We start from the raw sequence: 18804 nt of genomic DNA, 5'->3' as shown, positions 1-18804 counted from the left end.
GCTCTACAAGAGGGTGATCTCTGCCGGAGGAATAGGACAGAAAGCTGGAAGGAGAATGGTTAGTCTGCCCTGAATTCCTCCAAACGCAAGTCGGTTAGGGACAGATGCTGAGGCATTCGGGAATTGGGGAATCACCCACAAAGGTGCAAGAACATGGACCCAGAACTTCTGATGCAAATGCTGGACTGTACTCCCTCCCACAGTTAAGCACAGATGCTGTTTACCAAGGCACAGCTACATTTCCAAGCCACAGAGCCTTCTTCAAACACCCCTTTTCTCTAAGATACTACCTGTTTTATTACCAAGCCTAAATTCAAGGTTCGCTATAGCTGAAAGGCTCCTTACTGAATGTATGGGTGACTAAAGCAGACATTTAGGTCATACATGCAAAACTGGAGTAGTGCTTGCAAAGATTTGCGCATCACTCATTAGACTTCAGTAAACTGACTTCTTCTCTCACAATTCATACCATAACCAGAATTCAAAGAATGTGAGCAAACAAGTTTTCAAGATATTAACAAGCACTTATGGCTCAACTTATCTCTAAAACCTACGTAAGTGTACGTACAATTCATTTAAGGGACCAGATGTTCTCAAAAAGACAAAAACATAGCTCACACTTTTAGGTCCATCAGTAATTGCAGCCTATGACTTAAACCCAAATTCATCCGCAATGCAACATCGAGCAGTTTTCTTTAAAATAGAAAAATGAGTTATACGAGCACTGCTACGGAATGTATGATTAAATTCTGCAGAATGGCAACAAATAAAATGAAGAATTAAAACATAAGTGAACTTTTTATTCTATCTGACTAAATAATATGCATTTGTAGAAATACTGCAACGAGCACTGCCTGCAAATTTCATGCTTTGAGTGAAATTTAATTAACTTGAACTAGTAAAAATCCCACGGGGTTATGTTATTTGTAAGCGAGAAAATGGGAGTCATGTCTGCGTGACTGGGGATGGAAATTTGGCTAGCCTTGTTAAATTACGGTTCCTCTTGAAAGGCACATAAATATTTATGTGAATTTGTGTGCTGACATTTGTTGCTGGACTTGAATATTCAAGTCACTACACATAACTTCTACATCCACCTTCCTCATACACATGGTTTTTCCTCCATGCACGTCCTGTTGCCACAATAATTTGGCTTGCATTTTCCTGACAAGCCAACCTGTAGGGACAGGCAGGAAAAGGAAGTAAAGGACTATTCATTCATAGGTGATTTATGAGCCTATGCGTACTTCCTTTTGCAGCAGAAAGTTAACGCATGCACACAGGAGAAATGTGCATATGCCTTTGCCTCACTGGAAGGAGTAGCTGGGGAAAAAATAAATAAAAAATCCAACCCTGTATGCTGACTACCTTAAGGGCACCTCCTGGGCTCATTGCTGCCTGCCTCATTTCCAACACCAGCCCATCCAGTTTTCAAGTTCTGCTAAGAGTAAGGACACAGCCGAGGAACAGGATAGCTAAAACTCAGTAAATCAGCAGACTTAGCAGAATAGGCTTTATATGTACTACTACTCTCTGATGCTCTCTGCAACAAATCCAGTTTCCTACTAGGAAAAAATAACAAAAAAACAATATTAAAAGAATCACAACTGACAGAGCTTTCACATCCCTGTCTCTGAACCACTTGCATTTGTCGGAGGAAAAAAAAAACAAACCACAACATACCTCTCAGATCATGGAAGTATGGGATTAACAAGAGGTAACGGGCACAAACTGGAACATAGGAAGTTCCATCTCAACATGAGGAGGGACTTCTTTCCTTTGAGGGTGGCAGAGCACTGGAACAGGCTGCCCGGAGAGGTTGTGGAGTCTCCCACTCTGGAGACATTCAAAACCCGCCTGGATGCCGTCTTGTGCAACCTGCTGTAGGTGACCCTGCTGTGGCAGGGGGGTTGGACTAGACAATCTCCAGAGGTCCCTTCCAACCCTGACCATTCTGTGATTCTGTAACCATAAACCCACAACAATATCAGACATACACCAGTGGTACAATATTGCTGCACTGTCAAACCCTGGTAACTGCGAAGTACCATAACCATTTCCCAGCCAAAATAAGCCGAGGAGTTGGAGCTCAGGCACCAGAGAGGGCATAGCGGGAAGGCTTTAATTTGCTGGTGAGAAGAACCAGACCTGACAACTGTGGTGGAGCACTCTCCTCCAGCTAGGAGGACGTCTTGGCAGTCCATCCTGCGGGGACCCACTCCCCGGAGGGAGGCTGATGGGGGCCCCGTGCTCCTGCCCAAGGACTCTGCAAGACCCAAGAGCACCCATGTCCCACCTGCAGCATCGGTCACTTTCAGCAGGGCTTGCATGGATGCATGCACACGGGTGTTACGCAAAGCTTTTGCTACCGGCACCCCTCCGCAACGCTGAACACAAGCTTGGATCTACATAGCAAGGAAAAGCCATTTAGCAGCTTAAAACAAAGGAAAAAAAGAAAAAAAGCAAGGGGAACAGACACTTTACAATTTACGCTTACAGTAAGGTCCTAACGCCACTTTAGCCAAGTCAAAGAGCTGCAAGTGAAAGGCAACTTTCTGGATTTAACTATACACCCATCTTAAACACCCCCTTGTAGTTTGAAGCCATGGTTGAAGCCAGTTTGAAGCTGGGACTTTTACTGTTCAACATCTTTGTCGGTGACATGGACAGTGGGGTCGAGTGCACTCTCAGCAAGTTTGCCAATGATACCAAGCTGTTCGGCGAGGTAGACATGCTGGAGGGGAGGGGTGCCATCCAGAGGGACCTGGACAGGTTGGAGAGGTGGGCCCAAGCCAACCTCATGCAATTCAACAAGGCCAAGTGCAAGGTCTTACATCTGGGTCGGGGCAATCCCAAGCACAAATACAGGCTCGGCGGGGAATGGCTGGAGAGCAGCCCTGAGGAGAAGGACCTGGGGGTGCTGATTGACGAGAAGTTCAACATGAGCCAGCAGTGTGCGATGGGCTGCATCAGAAGTGTAGCCAGCAGGTCAAAGGAGGTGATTCTGACCCTCTACTCCGCTCTCGTGAGACTCCACCTGGAGTACTGCATCCAGCTCTGGAGTCCCCAACATAAGAAGGACATAGACCTGCTGGAGTGTGTCCAGAGGAGAGCCACAAGGATGATACGAGGGCTAGAGCACCTCTCCTACAAGGAGAGGCTGAAAGAGTTGGGGCTGTTCAGCCTGGAGAAGAGAAGGCTCCAGGGAGATCTTATTGCGGCCTTCCAGTACCTCAAGGGGGCCTACAGGAGAGCTGGGGAAGGACTTTTTACTGGGGCATGTAGCGATAGGACTAGGGGGAATGGCTTTAAACTGGAAGAGGGCAGGTTCAGATTAAACATTAGGAAGAAGTTTTTCACTTTAAGGGCGGTAAAGCACTGAAACAGGTTGCCCAGAGAGGTTGTTGAGGCCCCATCCCTGCAGGTGTTCAAGGCCAGGCTGGACATGACCTTGGGCAACCTGGTCTAGTGGGAGGTGTCCTTGCCTATGGCAGGAGGATTGGAATTCGATTATCTTCAAGGTCCTTTCCCACCTAAACCATTCTATGATTCTATGGTTGTACCAGCAGCTGAGACAAGGCAAAGGAATTTGGAAGGAGGGGGAGAGGAGCCACCCCCATCCCCTTCCAGTGGCAGTGAGCTCTCAGCTGTACAACAGGGATGAGCAGGAGACCTGTGAGTCTCTTTGCCATTGCTCAGATTAAAAAAAAAAAAATTTAAAATAAAAATCCCTCAAAGTGTCATTACAATCCTGAACAGTTACAAGTATTTGCATGACAGAAGATAAGATTTCGCATACTGAGCATACCCAAGCTGCTGGAGCTGGTTTGGAACAATTAAAAGACAGACACTTCAAATGGTAAATGCAAGTTGTGTTTTGAGCTGGGGAAATTGCAAGTGTACTCTAATCTCATCTGCTTGTCATCATCAGAAGTGTAGCAACTGCAGTGTTGCATCTTAATTACATTCCCAATTGACCAGTCATACAAGAAGTACCTCAAATAAAATTAATTCCTTAGGCTTTTTGGTCACATTGACAACACACAAGATTATCAGCAACTGAAATGAAAAACTGATTAAAATTTGATCCTGGTGCAATTTCTGCATTAGCCAAACATCTTCTAACCTCCAAAGGAGCTTTAGAAAGATCCTCCTTTTATTCCCCTTTGGGATACTTTAAGAGTTTGTATAAATTCATTTCAAATGGACTGCCTCAAATGGTATAGTTTTTCCAGGATTCAGGACAATATGTTAGCAATGCTTCAAGGGCACCTCTGCTCCAGAATGTAGTTTTTAGGGGTTAAAATCAAGATGATAGTGCATGCCCTAATGGTAGACACTGTGTGCCTAGAAGAACTCATACCTGCTCTCACTATGAGAAGAGGGAAGGAAATTCAGAGGAAGTACCAAGGAGAAAGAGGACAACAGATTACACAGGGAATCATAATTTGATTGTACTGAAGGAAGCGACGAAGAGCAAGGAAGATTTATACTTATAAGGAGAGTACTGCAATTCCAATAACCTTTTCCACTCTTGCATAAATTGAGCCCCCAGGCATTTGATAAAAGGCAATGCACCATCCTTTTTTTGAGCAGCCGGAGTGCTCCTACTTCATCCTTTTTTTTTTTTTTTTTTTTAACAGTTCTCACACAAAGCTCATAAAAACACAGAACTGCTGTTTCCAGAAACTCACATCCCACCTCAACATTAGAACAGCCTGTGGCTGCTCTTTAGGCAAAGACGCACCATCGAACCATGAACAGTCACTTCAGGGCGTCCCAGTAAGATTTTTTCGTTCGGTGGATCCCTCTGTGATGACTCCTCCTTGCTCTGCTCTGCACCAAGTGACTCAGAGCGAGGAGAGGCTGGTTACATAAACAGAAGGTAGGTGGCTTAACAACCTTGATCTTATCACAGACCTGTCAGCCAAAAGGAGAGAGAACCGAACTGCACGTTACTGCGGCGGAGCTGAAGCACATGTCAATGTGCTGGAAAGCGGTCAGATGTTTTCCACATCGTCCGATTTGGGAACGGGCTGCGGAGTTATTTATTGAGCCGGTTCAGATTACACCAAATAACTTCGGAGCCTGCAGTTTCCACCTGCCTTGCCTAGCCGAGGCCATGCTGGCTACTGAAGCACCAGGAGAGGAAAATGGAGAATAAATCAAGCAATTATATTGTTTAGACCATTCAAACTCCAAGGGAGGTAGGAATTATAAACTTGGAATGCACCAGGATCTGATGCCTATACACTTTGGGGGGGGGGGGGGGGGGGGGAGTGTGTGTGTGTAGCTAAATCTCACCCACTATACTGACACCTGACTGGAAGCAAAATTATTTTACAAATCTGACATCACTACAGCCCAACACCCAAAGGCTTCCATGTTCCATTTTGGCACTCTTGCTCGTTCTTCAGCCTGGAGCAAGCTTTCCAGCATGCCACTCTAGCTTTCCAGGATACATGTTAAAAAAAAAACATAAAAATCTTAAGCAGGCACACTTAGCCTCTCTCAGATCAGTGCCTGTGCAATTTACAGGAGTAGCAGGTTAGATTGACCCAGCTATAAATGAGAAAGATACATCACAGCTGGACATCTTAACCACTCTGGAAGCCTTTGCCAAGCTTCTCCCAGCTTTTGAAACACAACCTATGATTTTCAACAGCGTTTCTACCTTATTTTCTCCTAACAACATAAAAGAAAACACCATGTCTACCCACCCTGCTACTAGACATTGGAGGGGCACCCCTGCTTGCTTGCTCCAACCCGAGAAGATGTCGCCTCCCTTTCAGCAAAGCTATTCCCAGAGCCTATTTACTGGTTCGTTCAAGTCTAGACTTTCTAATTTTGCAGCGTAATCTGCAGTTCAGTCACCCATGAAACTGCTGAACAGCCTGCAATTGCGTGCAGATCCACACACCACAGCTCGCGCTGCCTGAGCTCAGGTACGGTCATTAGCAATGGCACACAGCACTTTAATGGGAGGCTCGTTAAACCTGCCAGGAGCATTTGCCAGAAAAATATGACTCTCACCCCCCTTCCCTTTAAATACTTTAATTAATATCATCATCCTGGCTTCTACTCTGGAAAGTGACAAAAGCAGGGATACCAGGGAGGAGACAGACACAGCATGGGAAGTGATCAGCTGGAAGGGAACCCATGCTGGTTTTTACCCATTCAACTGGCCCTGAACTGTACGGGGACATGCTCCTACTCTACCCCCCGGGCTCGGGCAGTGCAAGGGATGTGATGCTCGGTAGAAGATCTCCCAGAGGAAGAGGAGACAAGACCAGTGGGCACATCCCACTGACAAGAGCACACTTGCTCTTCTCTGGAGGGAAAGTGGATAGCTTCCCCTCACAGAGGGCTCGGGCCAGCGCTGGCACCAGCACATGAGGGGAGAGGGGGCACTCTTGCCCTCAGCCATGAGAGCTCCTGCATCAGCTCACACCAGCTGGTGAAAGCGAGCCTGAAGGAAGGGACCCGCGCTGAGCCCGCTGCAGCATCTGGCCTCTCGCCGAAGCGCACTGGGAAAGGATGCCCCAGGGCCACGGCGAGGCAAAGCCCCAGTGAGACTGAAATGACCCCAGAAGCAACACTCTTTTCCCCACCATCACCCTTCGAGATAATCAGATTTGCTTTCTCCCATGACCTCCGCATTTGCAGAGCGTACTTTGTCCCACGTGAGTGGCAGCCAGCAGGCAGAGCTGTCTGCAGCAAGCGCGGCGCACCTTGCCTGCCGGACCAGGCCACAGGCGCTGGCTGAGGCATTACTTGGGAACACACATCTCTGCTCAGGGCTCCCACACCTCCTCCCCTCACTCTCGGCCAAGGCAAACTCCTCGCAGGACTGGGCTCAGGGCCTTCCACCCCCGTGGGTGAACTCAAATCTCCTCGTCTTCAGCTGGGCAGTGGGCTACAGCGCCGCGCACCCACGTGTGCTGAGCGCTAGCAGGGCGCAAGATGCCCATCCTTCCTCCCTGGATGTGCACGCTACAGCAAATACTGGGACAAAAAATATAACAGCTTTTCCCCTGCTTCCTCGCTACCAACCTGCCCTCCTCCAGTCCCCCCAGTCTTTTCTACATTTAGCAGCTGGGCAGGCCATAGATTATCCCCTTCCAACCACTGCACCCAGAGTGCTCCTCAGCACCCGTCCACCATTTCTCTCTCCAAGACATTTTTCCCCCACTCCCAGTACTCTCCTCCAACACGAAGCGGCCCATTTCTGCAGAAAACTGCTCAGCAAACATAGCAGGGGTTCCTAAGCAGTGTATCACAGCAAACAGCTCCAGCTCTGTGCATCAGATGACTGCTGAGCCTCACAGGGAGTGCTTCCCCAGGACCTTGCTGGTGCCTCACCACGCAAGACGTATGCTCAGGAGCACAGGAACCCATCGAAGGTTGGGTTCCAGGCAGGAAACCATTTCTGGAAGACGGCAGAAGCTCCCCCACCTCCACATCAGCACGAAACAAAAGCCATTCAAAGCAGTGTGTGTTTATTCAGCAGAAGAGGATTAACTGCCTCTCATTCATTCTCCTAGACCAGCAATGACCGGCAGCACCGGGAAGGAGAAAGCCCCGCGTTCACTTCTCCTCTGCAGCAAGCACCATCTCCTGCCCCAAGCCTGTCTCTTCCTGCAGGTTCCCTGGAAATTTCACATGAAATATTTTTTTTTTTTTTTTTTTTTTTTTCAGCAGAACTACAGCAGCTGCAGGAAAACTTTTCACTTTAACAAATCAACATCCAAAAGTGTGGTTTCTTTAGACAAGTCCTGAGCACCTTCAGGCAAGAGGCTGTACTTGGGGTCCCACAAGAAGCTAGCCCAGCCCAACGCTGAGGAGAGCCCACAGAGGAGCTCGGGCGGCTGGGGCTCAGTGCTGTCCCCTCACAGAAGGCGTTTCATCCCTGGGCTCACTCTGCACCTTAGGGCAGACAGGTAAGAAAACAGCGTTAGGCTATAAAGAAGAGTGTGGTTTGAATGGCGAGGGCTGCTCAACCTTGGCAGCTCTGTGTTTTAAAGAGACAGCACTTCGGTGCTCTTCCCACTCCCAAAGCATCCAGGACTGTTACTTACGATTTCCCTAAGGCAGGCCATAAATCCAAGCACAACTAGCAAGCTCAACGCGGTGTAAAAGGATCCCCGCTGCAGGCTAATTACCTTTGCAGGCTATGCAAAGCCAGTTTGCTTCCGCACAGCAGCTTTGGAAAACTTCGGCTAATGACTGTGTCTAGCAGATCAAACTTTCCACTTTCTGTTGTTCTGCTCAGGGCAGCCAGCTGGGAACGCCGGGGCAACAAACCTCCAGGGGAAGAAATCAAGGCCATTAAGAGAAAGGGAAGAGGGGCTGTGAAACAGAAGATGAGTCCACAAAGGAGTGCCATGGCATGCTACAGATCGCAGCAGAAAGGGAAAGAGTAAATCTAAATTGAAAGGAAGCCAAACAGATTATGAGTACTAAAATCAAAGCCAGCAACAACAACAAAACAAAAAACCCCTGTTCCTCCCCACTCTCTTAAGACTTTAGGGACTAATCCTCTCCCACGATGACAACTTTTTTTTGTTGTTGTTGTTTAAATGAAAATATTCAATACAGAAAGATCCACTTCCCTCACCACCCCAGCCAGAAGGTCAGGTGCCACATCTTTCACATTGTCGCACTTCCACAGAAGTGCAGTGATGGTCAGGTCGCAGCTCATTTCACTCAGATCTCTCCTAACACCTACTAGCTCTATTCATGTATTGTCTCTCCAGACAGCTGCTCATTTGCAATGGACACACACATGAAGTGATTGCAGCAAACACTTGAATTACAAGGGGGGGGGGGCGGAAATCAGACTCAAATCCTTGCTCTGCATCAAGCAGAGCATAAACTAACCAGCATCTCCCATTTGCTGAATAAAAAGCCTTGGCTGGCAAGCTACTATCTGATCCAAGGTGACACATGCACTGTCTTACTGATCTCAGAAGGTCCATAATGGTCCAAAAATTACAAACCCAACACAAAACACACCAACCAAGAAAAACTAATGTGCTGCGTTGGGCTGTGAAAAATCCCAACAAGCCTAATTACCAGCTGAATGTCATACTGGTAATGCCTGAAGTCCCCTCCCACTGGAACCACTCAGGTTAAAACACTTCCCAATAAAAGTGTAATGTCTTCAACGGTAGTTTTGCTTTTTGGTGAAAAATTCTCAATAGAGATCACATGACCAAAGGCAAGAGAAGAAAAAAAAAAACCCACAAATGTATCTTGGGTACCACATCAGCTATAACAAAGAAAGGCAATACAGAACAAACTCTTTTATACTCTAGTTGGGCTTCCTTCCCCTCAGTGCACACCAAAATCAAAACAAATACTGTGGAACTTAATACTACGAAGCACTCCATGCAGAGTAAGGATATTGTGCTAAATCTTGATGGGTTAGATACCACCTACAACAGGAAAAAATAAAAATGTACGAAGATCTGTACAACAACTTCCAGGATATAGTCAGATAATACTTCCAGAGTCAGAATAAAAAGGGGGAAATTTTGTGTTTTCCTCCATCGCTGAGATACTACCTGTTAATGAGGAACAGCCAAGGAAGGACAAGCAGACGGAGCTCTCTGGAGTGTACCCAAGGGATGCAGATTAGGCTGGTGGCATCCTTCAGGTACTCTCCAGAGGCAAGGCCTCAGAAAGGGATTTTCAAATGTTTTGCCTACGAGTTTACCAGTCACCCCAGATATGAGCATGTAGACATTTCTGCTTTACCCTAAGTTTCTTTCAGTTGGTTTTTTTACCCCCATGAAACAGACAAAAATAACAAAACCCAAACAAGTTATTGACAAAAAGACGTCAGGCTCTTCTTCTCACATGTTTTCACTGTACTTTACAATCCTGAGGAAAGGACACAGGATCTCTTGCTGCAATAACAGAGGAATTTCTGAAAAAGTGCCAGAGTACACATCCCTAGAGACAGAAAAAGTGGGGAGTGTCCTACTGAGCTCAATACTGCAAGGTGAAATCCACTCCCATTACACATTACCACCACAACACAGATGACTTCTAGGTTTAAATAACAATAAGCAAACCCAAAACACTTTACAACTCTTAAAAAAAAAAAATGAACTCTCAAACAGCTTCACACACTGCTCTGCAGCAACCTAAAGAGACAGCTGCAAAATCCCTACCTCCTTACCAAAACCCAGGCTAAAGCTTTTTCAGTCCGCACGGTTCTGGTTTGATCTGTTTGGATTTAAGTGGGAAGCCAGAGAACAGGAAACCACGTACTCAATAGAGACACATTTGGATGGGTGATGAAGGCATACTCACGCAGTGCGTACAGGGAGAGGACTATTCCAGCCAGGCAAAACCCTTCAAAAAACCTGAGTGTGCTGAACATGGTCACGTTCACTGAGAGTGCCACAGTCAGTCCAAATACCAAAATGAATATGACGGAGAAGAGCAGTACAGGTCGTCGACCAACCCTAAAAATAAGGAAGTAGGGAGAAACTGTTAAAAGCCAGGATGGACATACTGCTAGATGGACATAACAACTAAAAAAGAGGGGAACAAGCCATGCAACTCGTTCCAAATATTATCATCCATTTTTAATGCTTGTTTCATTCGTCTCATTTTTTTCTGCTTACTAAAACCCAGATTCCTCCGTCAGCTTTGCATCAACAAGCTCATTTCTGACGGGATTAAGTGAGGACAGCTCGTGATTTAAACATCATTTTCAAAACACCAAAAGTGAACAAGGAAACATCTAGGAACTACAGTAAGGCCATAAACAAATACCTTGGAGGTTATAAACAACTTCTCAGAATTTTCTGTAGTAGCACAGTAGAGTACATGGTATTACATGTTATATATAGCATATATTATATATATATTATTATTTCTCCATAGTATACAGCCACAGAGCTTACTGTAGAGCTCTCTTCTTCCCAACAGACATGTGCTTCCAGCCTCATCCGCAAGAGGAGCAGGCTCAAAAAACTACTTTCCTTGGCGTTATTGAGGGCAATCCTAACAGACACCGTCCACGCCTGAAGCAGGGCTTGTTTCACCTCCCTGAGCCTTAGAGAGCAGATAGCAATGCTCGCAGGAGAACAGTGAATTTCTATGTCCCTCCACCTCGCATCCCCACAGCAGCTGCCGAGATCTGCAAAACCAGCCTGGCTGGAGGACTAGGAAGAAATTGGTCCAAAAAAATGACTGCTGGCATGAGGACTTGCAGCCCACCTTTGCAGGCAGCTTTGCAGCTGCAACCTGCGGTTGCACGTGTTGGTGCAGCGCCGACCAGGAGGAAGAGCTACACCGCCGCGGAACGTGGGGGCACCTGCTGCAGAGTTTGGCTCTTTTATGTCAAAGGAATAGGAGATTTTTTTTTTTTTTTTTTTAATCTCTTACTCATATGCTTAGTGTTTATAATTCCCCTTTCCCCCCCTTCTTCCTGTGCAAGGAGAGTGATACGAAGCACCAGAGCACACCGCTATTTTTAAGCAATAATTGGATCATTATGTGGAGATTTCCAAAATTTTTCAACTTGTCAACTCCCACAAGTTTTCCACGGGAACTGAGGATCCCTTTTAGTCAGCTCCATATGCCATTTCCACAAAGAATATATGAACTTGCTTTTCGTAGGCAGCTTTCACAGACCCAAAGCAGTCTGTCAGCTGCAAGCCAGCCATCAGGTTGAATGTCAGCACAATAAAGAGCATTTAAATCTCACAACTTAGTCCAGTTCCACATACTGAAGCATTTCTGTTCAATTATTTCAGCTGACTGTTACCAGCAGCTATGAAGTATATTGTATATAGGCATTCACAATTAAAACTTTGGATTTTGCTTTACTTAAAATGGAACAAGATCAATAAAATACGCGGTGAAGGGCTGAAAGGGAGACATGGTTATAATTTTTGATGATTTTGGGAACTAGAAGAGTGTACCAGTATGTATGTCACTATCCACACTTTTTCAAAGTCCCACCTAAGAAGGCGATGTCACAGCTCCTTGCATGAGGACAAGTTTACTATTTTTTTTTTTTTTTCAGCTGTTGCATCACCTGTGGGGCACCTCAAAGATTTAACTTGTTGCCATCAATCACTCAACGTTTTTAAAACAGAAAGTACCAACGTGGGAACTGAAGACAGCAAGGTCAAAGCAGACTGCTCTTAGTCAAGGTACTAATGTGGCCCAGCAGAAGATGAGCCGCTGTTGGGCTCAGGGTGGGAACACAACATCACTGCCTCGGTGATACGCAAGGCACTGGGAACATGCTGGACATGGGGGCAGTTACCGCTCTGTGTACGCTTCAGATTTTATATTTATGGAACACAAAGCACTAGGGCAGGGAGGGGAAGTACCTCACATGAAACCTTGAATACAAAGTTCGTGGTTTTTTTTTTTTCCCCCTGTATTATCACCGATCTGCGCAGATTTTCACAGCCCTATTTTCGTAATCGCCAAGATGTAATTCATACTAATTAGTGTTTGTGGAAGTGTTTTGTGGATGAAAGGCATTATGCAAACACTCAGAATTAGGAACTTAATTCTCATCACAAGCCTGACCTGCCATTCCCTGATGTTGATTAAGAAAGACCTCATGCTTAGCATACATCAGCTCCCTTCTTCCCCTCCTCCCACTCTCTTTACTCGAGGTTATCCATCATCAGGACACAGAATTTCATCTAACATTATACAAGTTATGCAAATGAATGGTTGCTGCTAATGAAGAATCGGGAAATCCAAGCCCTCCTGGGCCTGTGAAAGCCAACTGAGGCCAGACAAACCCACTGGTAAGAGGCATCATCAGCACCTCCTCCTGGACACAAAACTAGTCGTCTACTTCCTCACCAAGCCATGCAGCACATTCCTCAAAAATCAAAACCCCAGGGCAGCTATCAGCCATATATTTGGTGATCCAGCAGTGTTTTGACAGGATCGTGTCTCAGAGCATAAAAAAAAAAAAAAAGCCTTTTATATGTAGACAGAGTTATCTGACTAACAGTACATGGAAATGCTTGTGAGAAATTAAACCATACACAATCTCTGTGGTAAAACAGCCCCGGGATGCTATCTGCTGTCATCCAAAGTATTCCAGAGAGAGATTTCTGTGCCACAAAAGTCTCAGCCTACACTGCATACTATTATCTAGATCAAATGCTAAATGCTGCCTGCACAGGTAAATAACTAGGGATACAAGCAACCCCAGGCTTTTGAAGAATCTGCAATCCACACAGTGTGATATACAGATGCATCAGAAAGATACTCCTAACGTCGTCAGAGTTGCGCCACAGGAGAGAACGGGTTTGAGCACAAGACCTGTTCTTCCCACACTCCTACACATGTACCTTGCCACCCTGAGAAGACTAAGCTTTGCTCTTACTGCCAATCAAATTGCTCTTCCCATGCCGTTTTTTGCAGGTTTGGGGACTTAAACTGGCACAAAAGCCCCATAAAGCACCAGAGCAGGTGCAAAGCAGGGGCAGTATGGGGCAACAAGAGGCAGAGACCTACTGTCTCGAGGCTATGTGCCCACCAAGCCTGCCTGCTCCAGAAGGACGCCCTCCACAGAGACCTCAACAGCCTCTTCCCAGAGCAGGCGAAACCGCCAGCCACGCTCTGCCTGTTGAACAACTAACTTATCCAGGCGTTGGACACAGTCGGTCTGCACACAGCCGAACATGTTTACAGACCTTCTTCCTATAGGTTTTCCACAAAGAGCTATCCAAGCATGCACACCTGCTCTATTTTGAACATAGACCACTCAGTTTACTTAGCAAACAGCCTTAATATACTCTTAGCCTTTGCCACAGACAGCTTTGAAAGCTTTCTTTCAGAAAGGAAAAGCAAAGCCTGAAACCCCAGTGGTACAAAGAAACCAAAGCATCTTCTAATTATCTAAACTGGACAGTGGCATATAAGTGAAAAGAAAACAGATTTTGAGGCACTTTTACACATTACTCTGTTTTAATCTTTCCTCTTGCTTGGGACTGACAGCCTTTTTTCTGTTCTTCTCTTTTTACAGGTGCAACCCCCTTTGTATTTGTCTCTCCACACAATCCCCTGCCTTAACGGAAACTCAAGTTGTGATTAAATAGCTAAGTAAAATCCCATTTAAGCCTTCTTTTACAAGCCCCAAATGCTACCGCTAAATGACAAAAAGACTATCCAGCGTAGGATCCCTGCTGGCTCAGTTACATCAGATGGCAAGGATAGGGACTGAAGAGGAGCACAAGGACTGAGTTTGCTGGCAGCAAACCTCATCCTTTCTGGTCACCCACGAAAGGGCGAGGGGGTCACTCATCCCTCCAACCACCAAGTTATCCTTTTTCTCCTTTGCACCACAGCTGGAAACCAGATTCTCCTTAAGTTCTCTTAAACTCACTAAAAAAAAAAAAACCAACGATCCAAACCTACTTTTTATATCAGGGTAATTTTATGCTACGTTAGCTCAGCTAAGCAGCTTGCAGCAGCGTCCAACAAGTGCACATGGCAGCACAAAGTACACAGTGGGGACAGAAATGGATGGAAGAGCGGGACATTCCTTCTTTTGGTGGCAGAGGGTTACTAAATCTCTGCTTACTGCATTCCTCTGTTGAAGCCAGTGCCTTAGGCAACAAGTTGTTCACTTATTTGTGACTTATTTGTCAATTACAGCAGCATTTCCCTAACTTGGGAACATGTCTCCTTTCTCCACACTGATTCCTTTTTAGGAAAACTGAGCAAGATCCTTCATTCATTTCCCCACTATAGCTCCTACGTGTTGTTAGAGCCTTGTTTTACTTCGGCATTTTAATCAAATTCAACTGTATTTCATCATGCGTGTTCCCTACTTCACTGAAAAGTCATGATTCTGCACTTCCCTAAAAGTTTTAGCAACTCTTCAAGAATTAAGATGCAATTTTGCTACAAATGCTGGAGTCAAATTACTGCACAGCTGCAGGGGGCCTTTTCTCTCCCAACTGACTGGCAAGTTGCTGAGGCTTTGTAAGATTTCCCTAATAGGCAACTCTTCTTCTTCCTTTCCTGTTTTAAATGAATGGCGAGAGAGTTAACTTGGGGCCATTTAAAGCACCAACATTGGCGACTGTGCTGGAAGCCACTGAAATGAGTGGGACAGCATTGCAGAGCTATTGTTTCAGATGCTGCAAGTTTCCTTTGAAATCACTTGAGTCATGCCTTTAATTCCGCTGCCCTCCCCCCCCCGCCCCCCCCTTTTGCACTACAAGACCCTTTCTGAACTCTCAGAATAACGGGAGTATCCAATAATATTTTCACTACTGCAATTTAAGGAATTGCACTCTATGCTTTTAAATTTAATACCCCAATATTAACCTCCCATAAGTCAGCAATTCTTTAACACTACATCAAAATGTCTGCTTAACAAGAACTTTAAAAATAGAACAAGGGAAAGGTTCGCAAAAACCAGCCTTCTGCCCCCCGAAATATAGTGTGTAAGCAAGTACAAGGTTGACATTACACTAGTCTTGTATTCAGTCAAATCAACGCGGCTTCCAATTTCTTTTGGCCATATCTCTTGATTGAAAAAAAAAAATACTTTGATATAAATTACTCAATCCAAGCAATTAACACACAGTTTAACTTTTTATTCATCGTACTTCTTTCAGAACCTGAAATATCATTATGCAAAAGTTCTTCATTAATATGAAGTAGAAGAAAATTGAAACAATATTTAATATTTTATTGTTATCTATTTATAGTTACATTGCATTAAAAGATTTTTCACTTACCAGTCGGCTATACATCCTGTTATTAAGTGGCCAAAGATTAATCCTACCAGTAGGGAGAATTTAGCAATGTGGACTTTCCAGGCAGAATCACAAACAAGATCCCACTGGAAGAAAAAAAAAAAAAAAAGACAAATTGAAATAAATCAGTCATTCTCAGATGAGTTTAAACATACTAGTCTTGGTGTAGAGCTTCTTCCAAATTTCAGTCCTAGTGTGAGTGCATGGAAATGGCAGAAATGGCTTTCCCCCTCAAGTCAAAACCCAGATCCCAAGAAGCAAATGAAAGACTTGTTTACTTCAGTGAGTTTTATCAGGCACTTAATTATAAAACGACAATATCCAACACTTAAGCCTCCCCCTCTCCAGGCCACATGAGTTTAGACGTTGGCAGTACCGATGTGGCAGAGCATCTCATTGTAGCAGCCAGACAGCTACTACCAGAGCCCCACGAAGCCCACGGGCAGCCATCCCGACAATTTAAGAGCAAGTTCTCCTACTGAGCTCCTCAGGGGCCACTCGGAAACATGGGGAAAGCAGCTGCTTTGCCACAGACCCCTGACAGCCATTAGCTCTGGGCTCCCACAGACAAAGCGTCAAGATGCTTTTGCCTTCAGAAAAGCATCGTGGTTCCTCAGGTGGGGGAAGGGGATGAAGAGTAACTAATGGCGTGACTCATCAGGACAAGTCTTGGCATGGAACTGGACAGGGCAGCCGGAGATCCTGGCATAGCCATGTGACTCCTTGGGACAGCAGCCCCCACAGCGACATTTCAGACAGGGGCTGAACCTCCATGCTAAAGCTATCCCCGATATGGAAATGACCCTTTCTGTCCAAAAGAATAGAAAATGGACCATTTCAGGCACCCTGTCATTATGGCACCGCCTTATTCCCACGAGAAAGATGTGAACAGCAAGGTTTCTAGTGAGGCTTCCCTAAACTCCAAGACATTTTCCTTTGAGGCATTAAGACTGAGCCCCAGGAGAGCCAGGCTGCATGCCTGGCTTTGGCCCAACATCCTCATTGCCCTCAGACACGTAACTTAATCTCTCTTATGTGTAAAGTGTGGATAGTACCATTACACCCTTGAATAAATGTAGGAAGATATGTTTGTTCGTGGTTTGTGAAGTGCTCAAATATTGATGGTAATGGGAGCCATGCACATTTCGTGAAAAATAAGCGCAGTGAACTTTGGAGAGTCAGATACTCCAGAACTGAAACTTTGCAGAATAAATGGCTGTTCATGTGTAATGCAATAGTAGCAGCTGTCCTGACACCAGTAACTGAAGTTTCACGGCCAAAAACACGGAGTAGAAGTATGCAATTTATTTTTAAAAGTCAGAAGCAACTTCAAAAGAAAGCTTCCCTCAAAAGACTTCAATGAGGTGCGCTGCACTTTGAAGCATTTCCACGACATACAGCCCTTCCACAACTAAGGCTAGCTCTGACTCAGCCCTCTGCTTCGGCATCACAGGAGACGTCCTCCCTACAATACACCATCTCACCAAGAAGCGCAGCACTTTTGTGGCCACAAGAAACACGCCAGCTTTCAGGCTCAGGCTTTTTGTTTCAGTTAAATGTATTTTTGAGTTCCTCACTGCTCTGACTTGTAGAAGTTGGGACATGCATGCCTGATCCTCCGACCTACAGACTGAAGACACTAAGGAACCAAAAGCAAGTAGTACGAGCAAGTATGTTTTCCACCAAACAGCTATGCATTATTTGCAGCAAACAGCTCTGCAACGCAGTGAGAATTGCTCTCCAAAGATGTCAACTTTTTAAAAGTATTTAGCAAGCGGGAGAAATGCAGTTCCTAATATTTGCAATAATAGAGCCACTCTCCAGTTAGCAAAGAAAAATATCTGCCCAGAGAAGCCACCAACAAAACAAAATTCAGGAGATAGATCTGAACTCCAGGCAGGCTTTCAAATGCTCTGGGTTTATTTTCACAATCCAGAAGGTGTATATGCTGCTTAAAACTGGGAAATCATTTTTCTTTGTAGAGAACAAATTAAGTTTATTAAAAATAGTGATATTTATACAAGAAAATTTTTTAACACAATCTCCAGAAGTTGTTAATTTTTAACTTTATTGCTGTCAGAGGAACGATAATGTCATCCAAGTGCCTGATAAAAATGCAGATATCCTGGTGCTTTTTCATTTTCACAGCTTACTATTGCTAGTCAAAGACAGCCGTCCCTTGCACGAGCCCCAGGCAGAGAATGCGCAGTACCAGACTGCCCGTAGGTAAAGGTTCATGGCTGGAACAGCCAAAATCTCATGAAGGGGCTGTTGAGAAATTTCAGGCCAGGACAACAGATGCCAAACCACTTTGGCACATGGGGACACAGAGTAAGGGTTTAAAAGCAGAAGAAAAGTCAATCTATCAGCACGTCCTTCAGTGGTGCCTAAAACGCGCCCACCCGTTTCGATAACTTATCTGTGAGTCATCAGTTGTTTGTTTGTTTTTAAGGCTATTGCCCAACTCCCCAGCTGCTGTGAAAATAAAAACATGCATTTCCTCGCAAACCCTGCATCTGGCCCTTTCCTGCCCCTCGGGTAAGCACTCGCTCTGCAGGTCAGCGTAAATCAGAGCCGGTCCCTCAAGCCCACAAGGGCATCCCTTGACCTTCCCCGAATCTCTTGCTCTCCAAAACCCTCAGAATTCATAAATAGGGAAACGGTGAAATATTTCAACGGTTGCTTCAGCACAAACTTTCAGAGAATCTGCTACAATCCCAAATTACTCGCTCAGTACTTAGAGCTCAAGAGTATCCCAGTTTCTCCTCCGGCAGCTGTCACAAACCAGAGAGGGGGCGCTGTGAAGCATTTATCCAAAATAAATTTGGCAGGACAGCGGTGGGTGCCACCAGGGCAATTGACTCACAGAGAGACAAGAAGAATAAGGAGAGGATACAAAAGAAAACTGGATGCTGCAGTCAAAAGCAGACTCAGGTAAAGATGACATTAATAGGGCAACATACATTTTTAATAGCTTAGCGTATCACCCGCACCCATCTCAACACAGCAGCAGAGCAAACCAGCGAGGCTTCGTCAT

The 18804-nt window shown here is 45.3% G+C and overlaps 1 protein-coding gene across 2 annotated transcripts in view; it reads right to left on the bottom strand.

Annotated features, from left to right (window-relative positions):
• The window catches only part of SLC22A23 (solute carrier family 22 member 23), a 118097-nt gene that overhangs the window by 82636 nt on the left and 16657 nt on the right, over nucleotides 1-18804 (bottom strand). For both annotated transcript variants that reach the window (XM_082499545.1, XM_082499546.1), the window contains exons 2-3: nucleotides 15750-15853; nucleotides 10321-10475 (exon numbers count right to left, since the gene is read on the bottom strand). In XM_082499545.1, coding sequence (XP_082355671.1) covers nucleotides 10321-10475; nucleotides 15750-15853 — 259 coding nt within the window. The remainder of the gene's footprint in view (nucleotides 1-10320; nucleotides 10476-15749; nucleotides 15854-18804) is intronic.

This window comes from Vanellus vanellus, assembly GCF_965231255.1.
Source record: "Vanellus vanellus genome assembly, chromosome: 2".
In the NCBI taxonomy this organism is placed as follows: Eukaryota; Metazoa; Chordata; class Aves; order Charadriiformes; family Charadriidae; genus Vanellus; species Vanellus vanellus.
This window is presented reverse-complemented; position numbering and strand designations above follow the sequence as displayed.